The 9,901-nt window shown below is 54.7% G+C and overlaps 1 protein-coding gene across 2 annotated transcripts in view; it reads left to right on the forward strand.

Moving 5' to 3' along the window:
* The first annotated feature begins 614 nt into the window (after positions 1-614).
* Positions 615-9,901, forward strand: part of OLFML2A (olfactomedin like 2A) — a 28,723-nt gene continuing 19,436 nt past the window's right edge. The window contains exons 1-2 of one of the 2 annotated variants that reach the window (XM_040225104.1): positions 615-854; positions 8,065-8,328. In XM_040225104.1, coding sequence (XP_040081038.1) covers positions 723-854; positions 8,065-8,328 — 396 coding nt within the window. In that variant the 5' untranslated portion in view covers positions 615-722. Of the gene's footprint in view, positions 855-1,006; positions 1,111-8,064; positions 8,329-9,901 lie in introns of those variants that run through there. The other variant, XM_040225106.1, reaches the window with a different exon arrangement.

Below are 9,901 nucleotides of genomic sequence, written 5' to 3' on the forward strand. Positions count from 1 at the left end.
AGGAGTGGCAAACACAAACTTCTGCTCGGGAAGTTTTGTTGCCTAGGAAGCGGAGAATCGAGGCGCTTCCTCAGGAGGATGAGGAGGGTGTTTAAATGATTGGAGCTACAGGAGTTTAGTTGGGGGTTAACGGGAGGGATCTCGGAGAGGGGAAGAAATGGACCTTGCAAGAGAGAGAAGTCTGAGCCAGGAGAAGGGTGGAGCTGGCACGGTCGGGGTGTTTGGAGATCTCCAAGCCTCGCGTGCCCTGGAAACATCCCTTCTCTGAACTTTACAACCAACTCCAAAAGGGAAGCACTATTTTCCCCATTTAACAGACGGGAAAGTGAAGGTCAAAGAGCTGAAGAGAGACTCCCAAGGTCCTACATCTCAAAGAACAGGACCTCACTTGGTGTGGAGAGCCCGCGCTCCTTCACTGCCCCAGCTGCTACTGCGGGCTCCGAACCAGACCCTTTTTTTGTGTCCTTGCAGGGATGCCCTTTGGAGAGCCGCCCAATGGCAAAGAGGCTCGGCTGGGAGCGGGCCAGCGGGGTGGGGTGCCCCCCTCCATCCTAGCTCCGCCCCCAGCGCCGCGGGAGGGGTCGCGGGGCGGGGAGCCGCGGGCGGACGGGGGGCACGCCGCGCGCGGGTAGAGCTGACCGCGGCGCCCAGCTCGCAGTGCGGCCCGCGCTTCCCGGCGTCCGCGCGTGCTGTCGGCGCCCGCCGTCCGTGCCCGTCCTCGTATGGCCGCAGCCGCCCTCTCCACCAGGCCCGGGTCCCGGCCTGGGCCCCGGCCTGGGCCCCGGCCGCTGCCTCTGCTTCTGCTTCCTCTGCTGCTGCTGCTGCGCGTGGGCCCGGTGCGCGCCGACAGTAAGGTAAGCGATCCGGGCACAGGTCGGTAGGGCCGAGCGCGAGGGGGCGCTGTGGCTGGGGCTGCAGACCAGGCACTGTGTGGGGCCAGGAACCGAGGACCAGGACAGGCGAGACCCGACCTCGAGCTTAATAGGGAGGCTGCAGGGACCGGGACAGCAGGACAGGAGCGCGTGGGGAAGAAGCACTGGAGATGGTAGGGGTGTTTGGGACCCGGAGCATCAGGAAGGGGCGCTGGACACAGTGCAGTGAGGGCAGAAGGTCAGTACTGAAATCCTGAGCCAGGGAGAAGGGGCGCTGGGAGCTTGAAGGTGGGGGCAGAAGGCGATGGAATCTCCAGCCTAGGAAGGTGATTCCCAAGAGCGCTGGTCAGGGGCAGCCTGGAGATCTGGCTCAAAGTTTCCAGGGGAGGCTAACGCACGTGGGACAGAGCCCTGGTAACTGCTACCTAGCGACTCCAAGGTTTGTAGCAGGCCCTAGGCCAAGGCTTTCAGGCCATACTGGGGACCCAGAGTCCCTCCCCAGTGAATCCAGCTGGACTGGTCCCTCCTGCCAGAAATCTGACGCACCCTGTAGAGTGGCAGTCTCCAACCTTTTTGGCACCAGGGATGGATTTCGTGGAAGATAGTTTTTCACATTACATTAATTGTGCACTTTATTTCTATTATTATTAATTATAATAGCTTCGCTTCATATCATCAGGGCGTAGATCCTGGAGGTCAGGGATCCCTGCTCTAGAGGACACCATGTCTGCAGAAGTGATCAAGATGTTCTCAGTTGTGGCTTAAAGGTTCTGCTCTGATGTCAAGCAGATCTGGGTTCAAATCCCACCTCCACCTCTCATCCAAGTGACCTTGAACCTTTACCTCTTTGAGCCTCCAATTTCCTGACCTGTAAATATGGGAATAATAATGTAGTTCTCACTTCCTGCAGTCGATGATCTCTACATGAGAGAGATCAGGCCTGGATAATGCTTAACACCACTCTGGCAGCTAGTATGTGCCCAATAAATGCTACTGTGATTTTGAAATCTCACCACAGAGACCCCAAAAGGGGATGAGATCCAGAATGTAGAGGAGAAGCACTTTGAGTCAGTCAGAGCAGGGACCCCTTGAGGATGTTTTAGAAAGACCGGGTGAGGACTGAGTCAGGACTGGGGAAAGTGAGAGGCAGGAGGGAGGCAGAGCCCTTATTCTTGCAGAGCATGAGAGTAAGAGTGGCTTCTCTTGATGTCTCTTCAGCCTCTTTCCTGGGTAGGAGGTGAGGCTGCCCGGTCCACAGGCAGGTAAAGGGCAGAGGCCACTATCTACATGGTAAGTGGGCACTGGCAGACCCTTAGCCTGAAGATTCAGCTCAGGGTATACAAACAAGTGAGCTGCAGTCTTGACCGTGTGCTCCAAAGATAAGGAGGGAATGAGTAGCATTCCCATTTTACAGATGGGAAATTAGGGTGTATAGAAAGCTAGTTTGTGAATCAAAAAACCTAGGTTTTTTGGCCCTTTGTTGTTCTTAGACTGTGTGATTTGGGGCAAGTCACTGCCTATTTCTGGACCTCAGATCCCCTATTGGAAAAACATCTTCCCAACTTCCTTTCCATATAGCGCCTTCTAGGATTCCCTGACCTGGGTCAGGTCCAGCAACAAGTGAGCAAAAACCCCCAGATAACCTGATCAGCACTTTGCCATCTCTCATTTCTCTAGCTGGGAGGAATATTTGGTCTTGGGCATCCTCTGAGCCATGCTGAGGACTATAGAGCTTGTGGGGGAGGGCTTGCATTCAAAGCAAAGACAAAGAAAACCCAACACCCTGTTTATGTAGTGAGTCAGCCAAACACTTGCTAGGTTGGGGGGGTGTGTGTGTGTGTGTGCGCGCGCGCGCGTGCGTGTGTGTGTGTGTGTGTGTGTGTGTGTGTGTGTGCGCGCGCGTGCATGTGTTGTCCCAGGGCAAGCTGGGGCTGGTGGGGCGGGGAGGCACATCACAGTTTGGAGGATGAAGCAGCTAGGAGACTCAGCACAGCCCTCCCCCAGACACCTCCCACCCACACCACTCACCCAGCTGGGAAAAATAAAAATCAATTGATGGGTGAATTTACTCTGCATTCCTCAGCACAGCCAGACTCCTGCTGGCTCTGAGAGAGAGCTGTTTTCATTATTACACTCCCTCCCCCAACAATCCTCCTTCCTCTTCAAGCCCATCCTATTTTCTGAGGGTGAGGGGCAAGCCCTTTGGAGGGCCAATCTGGGAAGTGAAGTCTGTCTAGGCCCTAAAGGGTTAAGTTGGCCCTGCTTCAGACTTCCTGCTCCTGGGAGGTCTGGCTTCCCCTTCTGCCCAGGACTTTCAGGGGTACAGGGGCAACTTAACCCCCGAACACTTGTGGCCAGCTCCTCCCTTGGCATGTTTCAATTTTGTGTTTATAACCAGGTCTCTCCTAAACAGGACTTGGGGTTTCCATCTAAGGAAGAGTTTTGTCCAGTGAGAGGTGCTCACAGCTTCCTGGCATTTCTGAGGGGCTGCCCAGTGAGGACGTTAGGCTGGATAGACAGGTGACCACATGACACCCAGGCACAGTACCAGAGGCCTCCAGGAACCTGCTTTTTGCTGTAGGTCCTTGGAACGTGGCTGAGAATTCCACGTCTCTTCTGCCGTTTCCCCATCTGTGAAAGAGCTGCTGGCACCTCCTTTCCTCCATGCATTCAGGAGTGGGAAGGGGATCTTTGGGCAGCCCTGCCGCTGATCAGAGGCCTGAGGGCAGGGAGGAGCTACTGTGGGGGAGCAGGAGGGGCTGGCACAAGCAGGCGGTGGTATCCCAGGCTGGATCAGATGTTCCAGGCCAAGCCGTTCTCAGAGGCTTAGGTGTTGCTGCTCCTCCGCTCAGGGAGTTGCCGCCTGTGGGTGTAATGGGAAACAGGCTCCATAGCAGGCCAGGGCTGCACATGGAGTCCTTCTGCACAAAACAGAGTGTGGGGCCAAGCCAGGCCCCTCGGGTCTCTCTGCAGGAAAAGTCTTGCCCCACCTCTCCCGCTGGCTGGGGCACGTGAAGAACATCCTGGGTGCCGAGCCGTCTGCCTAGGCTTTGCATTCAAGATCTTACACAACATTCAGGATTTCCCCATTTGACAGACTTGAACAATGAGACTCAATAGTCAGGTTGGGGCTGCTCAAAAATCCAAGACCGGGAACTTGGGGAGTTTGGAGATTCCTGGGGCTCCAGGATTCTCAGCCTTTAGTGGGCACCCAAATACCTGAGGAGCCTGGGAGAGTCTGCATCAAGGTGGAGTAAGGACAGGGCATCTGCATTTTCCAAGGGATCCCATCCCAGGTAATTCTGAGGCACATCCCAGCTGAGAACTCACAGCGGTTTGTGGAGCAAGAGAATAACAGATCATCAAAGAGGAGCTTTGGAGGATTAATCTAGCAGAGCGGCGGCTCCCTTTATTGTCTGTTGTTGTTTAGTTGCTAAGTAGGTCTATTAACCATGCTTACTTTAGTCACTAAGTCATGTCTGACTCCTTACAATTCCATGGACTGTAGCCTGTGAGGCTCCTCTGTCCATGAGATTTCCCAGGCAAGAATACTGGAGTGGGTTGCCATCTCCTTCTCCAAGGGGATCTTCCCAACTCAGGGATCAAATCCGCAACTCTCATGTCTCCTGCGTTGGCAGGCATGTTCTTCACCTCTGAGCCACCAGGGAAGCCTCATATGTGGTCTAGGTAGCAGTTGCATTAACTAAGCAGTTAATGCAACCTGAGCTTAGGCTGTGGCCAGGCAGTGGAGACCACTGAGATAGAAGATATTTAGGAAGAAGCATCGGAAGAACGGGCTTCTTATGTGGCACAGTGGTAAACAATCTGCCTGCCAATGCAGGAGACACGGGTTCAATTCCTGGGTCCGGAAGATCCCCTGGAGTAGGAAATGGCAACCTATTCCAGTATTCTTACCTGGGAAATCCCACGGACAGGGGAGCCTGATGGGCTACGGTCCATGGGGTCGTAAAGAGTTGGACATGACTTCGCAACTGAGCATTTATGCACACACATCAGAAAAATATGACTGGTGGGTTCGTTCTGGTGAGAGTGGTGAGAACAAGGAGGAGGCTCAAAGATCTGAATTGTGCAGGAGGGTAGATAGACGTGGGTTTGGGAGAAGATGGTGGGCCCAGTTTTGAATGGTTTAAGTTGGGGTGCCCATGGGGTGCATCTGGAGGCGGTGTCCAGATGACCATGGGCTCTAGGGGAGGTCTTTGCCTGCAGAAGGACATGTGGAAACTGCCTCTTGGTCAATCTGGGCTGGCCATGAGCGAAGAGGGGAGCTTCAACCTCCAGGTGACACAATCTGTTCTGTTCCTAGAACATTTTCTAGGTTGAAACCCCATTTCTCCATTCTGGCCATGTCTCTTCAGAAATATCAAACATGCCTTCTTGGCCTCTTATTGTGGGATTTCCTTGGAAATAGCTGGGGATCTTTTTAAGCACAAGCCACCCACGCTCACTTCTGGGGGCTTTAGCAGCAGTGTGTGCTGAGTGAGGCTGCAGGGAGAGATGGCGGCTGAGGCAGGGACTTTCCTGCTTGGCAGCAACCCCAGCCCGCAGACTGAGGGCAAGGTGGATCAGGCACATTTCCCCTGCCCGACCAAGGCCTGATCCTTCCAGGGCCACCATCTCTCTCCCAGCTCAGTTGCTGTGCAGAAGCCCTTGCCAGCCCTTGTGGGTGGTCGTAGGAGGAAGAGCATGGGAAGTACACTTTGGAGTCAGGCTGTGCTGTGCGACCCTGGGCAAACCCCTCACCTTCTCTGAGACTCAGATTTCTCCTCTCCAAGATGTGTGGTGGTGGTGAGAGCACAGAGGTAGAAAACTACATACAAACATGCAAGAGGGTTATTGGCAGCGACTTCAGTAGCAAGTAGAGAGCAGCTGTTCTGTGCTAGGTGCTCCACACGCGTTGACTCATTTCAGCCTCAGGACCAGCTTATGGGAAAAGGACTGTTATCCTCCCCATTTTACAGAGGAGGAGGCTGAGACTCAGAGGGGTCAGGGCCATGCGGGGAGGACATGTGGGAGCTGGGATGTGAGCCCAGGCCTGGCTCCTTTCCACGACGCTCTGCTGCCTCCAGTCAAGCACCACAGGACACTGTGACCACAGGCGGCGGGGCCCTGCCCCGGGCTCCTGGCAGCTGGGGCTGGAGCGGAGGCCCTCTTCCGACTCCTGCCTCCTGGCCTGTGTCAGGGCCTTGGCCGCCCCCATCAGGACATAGCACCTCATCTGAGGAGGGAAGGAATGTTGCAGTCATGTGGAGGCCACTGCTGGTGGGGATGGGCGTTGGGTTATGGGTGAGTCCCCAGAAAGAGGCAGGCCTCTTTGGCCTGGGCCACAGAGAACACACCCACATCCACTTGCTGGGCTCTTCGCCCCACCTGGGGGAGTGGGTGGGGGTGACTAGGGGTTCCAGCAGAGCTGGGAAGGGGGCCCAGAAGTCTCAAAGCGAAGGCAGGCTTACCGCACTAGTGGTGATGTAAAGAATGTACAGCATCTGAGCCTGGCTGTCAGTGCTCATGGGCTCAGAGAGTTGCCCAGCCGGGCCCAGGGTACACTTGCTTCACAGAGGGCCCTGGACAAAACTTCCATCATAGCGCCCCCTTCCCCACCCTCCTCATCCCCCGTGGGACATCAGGTCTACCCATATTGGGCTCTCATCCCCTTGAGCAAGTTATTTGCTGGCTCCAGGGCTATTTTCGCATCTAGAGAACACTGCTAAGAATATCTAGGGAGTTCCTTGGTGGTCCAGTGGCTGGGACTCCGTGCTCCCAATGCAGGGGGCCAGGATTCAGTCTCTGGTCAGGGAACTAGATCCCACATGCCGTTACTAAGGGTTCACTTGCTGCGACAAAGATCAAAGATCCCAGGTGCTGCAATTAAGACCTGGCACAGCCAAACAGATAAGTAAATAAAAAGAATATCTACCAATGTACCCACATGGAGAAATATAGAGGATAAACAAGCCCCTGTCAGGATTATTGGTGGTAATAATAACAACTACAACATATTCTGGTATTCTGTCTCTCAGTCCTCACAGTCTTTTGTTGGGTATACTCACTAGCAGTACCCTCATTTTACAGGTGAAGAAACTGAGGCACAGAGAGGTTAAGTAATCTGCCCAAGAGTACACAGCTGTAGGTGGCCCATGGCTGTGTTCCTCACCTCCCCACACCTCCCCAGCGCTCAGTGAGCTCTCAATGAATGTCTCCTTGCTGGGCTCTGCATCCCAGGCTTGCCTCCTCCATCCACCGTCTGTCCACAAAGCAGGCTGACTGAGTGCCCTGCAGACCTGGCCCTGGCTCTCTCCTGCTGATAACCCTTCCATGACTTCCTAGTGTTTTCAGGAAGAAGACTAGATCCTCAGCCAGCTTTAAGGGCCCTCCATGGGTCAGGCTCTGCCTCCCTCAGCCTTACCTCCTACCACCAGGCCCTCTGTAGTCATGAGCCAGAATGAACCTCCTCCAGGCTCCCAAGGTGCCCGGTCCTTGCTTGTCTTTGAACATCTGACTTGCTCTCCCTGGACTGTTCTACTCGTGCTTAGAAATTTCCCCCGGGGTGCCCTCCTCCGAGCAGTCTTCAAGGATGTCTTTCTCTGGATCTCAGGGCTCACTGCATCAACTTCTCCCATGGCTGAGAAGGTCAAGGATGCACTTCTACCTACTTCTGCACCTCCGGCTCCTACCCAGAGTCTGGCAGAGGCCAGGGCCTCAAACAGGTGTCTGAGGGCTCAGAGCAGAAATGGAGTGCCTACTTCCCTTCCCCAGAGGATGCTAGGATGCTCATGGGGGTGGGCTTGGCAAAAAGCCCAAGGGGGCCTTGAATCCACCTGGGTCCTGGTTGCTTCAGTGAGAGCTCAGGGGTGTGGGTTTGTTGGTTGAGTCATAAATAGCTGCGCCCTGAGAACCTAGAGCCCAGGATGGGCTGGCTGAGCCAGCTAGGGCAGTTCCGGTTGGGACTCCCAGGGCCCTGCTGGTGTGTGAGGGCAAAGCAGGCTGGAGTCGGGTGCCTGCCACTGATCTCACCCAGCTGACTCCTGCAGGCTCAAAGTGCTGCTGCCCCCAGTGACCCCAGATACTGGGTGTGTGGCCTCCCAGGGCGGGCTTGAAGGAGAAGCGGGGAGCGAAGGGGCACACTGCCCTCCCCCCAGCCCTGGCCTTCAGCTCACCACGGCCTCTCCTGCAGGTGTTCGGCGACATGGACCAGGTGCGCATGACCTCGGAGGGCTCCGACTGCCGCTGCAAGTGCATCATGCGGCCGCTGAGCAAGGACGCGTGCAGCCGGGTGCGCAGCGGGCGGGCGCGCGTGGAGGACTTCTACACGGTGGAGACGGTGAGCTCCGGCACCGACTGCCGCTGCTCCTGCACGGCGCCACCCTCCTCGCTCAACCCCTGCGAGAACGAGTGGAAGATGGAGAAACTCAAGAAACAGGCACCCGAGCTCCTCAAGGTAGACCTCCTGGAGTAGAGGCGGGATGGGGCCCCCTCCTGCGCCAACACCTAGCGTGGGCTGGCAGGGCCAGCCCTCCAGTGAGAGGGCCGCATATGTTAGGAGAGGGGTTGTGCTCACCCCATTTCACAGGTGAGGAAACAGGCTCCCTGGGAGGAAGGCCACTGGGCCAGTCAGCGATGGAGGCAGCGTGCTCTGGCGAGTTTACCTGGAGACAGCCCCTTACTGCCTCATTACCATCCAGCCGAGTGTCCTGGTTTTCCCCAAAGCAGGTCATCCGTCGTCGCCTCCACATAGCATTTGAAATTTTGTGGCACCTGATTGTTTCATGTCAGAACATTTCCCGTATTCATGTACCACCTTCGTGCCAGATGTGCTAAGCTCTTTTTTTTCTCTACATTGTTTCTCTGAATTCTTAATCCATTCGGTGAAATGCGGGATCTTTGCCCTCATTTTATAGGTGAGAAAACTGAGGCTTGGAGAAGTTAGGTAACCGGCCCTAGTGCTCATATAATGACATGCAGCCTTAAGTCTATACCCTGTTTTTATGTGAATGTTGTGCTTATAACCACGCACCCACCACGAGAAGATTAGAAAGAGGCACCACCTCTGGGTGACCCAACCCTGTGCCAGGCCCACCACCAGGACCCATAGCTTGGATAGACGTGGACAGGGAGATCACAGCTACCCAGCCAGCCAGGCACCCGCGTACCATTCACACCATGCAGAACTCCGTCCTTGGAGGGCCTGGTGGGGCTCGGATTTGAACTCAGATCCATGTCCAAAGCATGTGTTCTAAATCACCCTGTCTTCCTTTTTGTAATACCCCAGATAATTTGATGGCTTTTTCTCAAACTGGAGGAGAATTGCCTTACAATGTTGTGTTAGTTTCTGCTGTACAACAACGTGAATTAGCTCTAAGTCTATGAATTAGACTCTCTCAGGAGCCTCCCTCCCATCACCCCTGTAGGTCATCACAGAGAATTTGGTGGCTTTTGAAAGGATCTGTTCCTTTTATAATTTCTTCCAAAAGCGTCTATTTCGCCCTTTTCGTGTCAAGAACTGTCACATTCACTGAGATGTTGCCCTACTTGTAAGCTAACAAGCAGCCTGCCAGTTTCATGGACGCTGGCAGAAGACATGAGCCAGAGACAAAGGACATTGTTACTCATGCTCACCGGAGTGTCTCCACTTTGCTGCACTGGTTCCCCCACTCACTTCCCATGGGGTGATGCAGTGGGGGCTGGATAACACGAGCACATTCAGTGGGATGTCTTCCAAGAGAAGAGCTCCTACTTAGAGAATCCAAATCTCTTACGAGGAGCATCAAACCCACCTTCCCTGCTCTGGAGGGAAACATTCTCTGGCTGCTCCAAGGCTGTTCACTCTACAACAAGGTGGCCTGGAACAAGAACAGTCAGCGCCTCTGAAGGCAAGACACACAGAAAAGCAAGAGGCCCCGGGGAGAATCTTCTCCCACATTTGGCTCAAAATATTTTCTTTAAATTTAACTTTAGTTTTATTTTTGTAACAACTGGATGGATACCAAAACTCTCAAAGTTGCAGGGGGCAG

This window comes from Oryx dammah, unplaced genomic scaffold (assembly GCF_014754425.2).
Source record: "Oryx dammah isolate SB20612 unplaced genomic scaffold, SCBI_Odam_1.1 HiC_scaffold_25, whole genome shotgun sequence".
Classification (NCBI taxonomy): Eukaryota; Metazoa; Chordata; class Mammalia; order Artiodactyla; family Bovidae; genus Oryx; species Oryx dammah.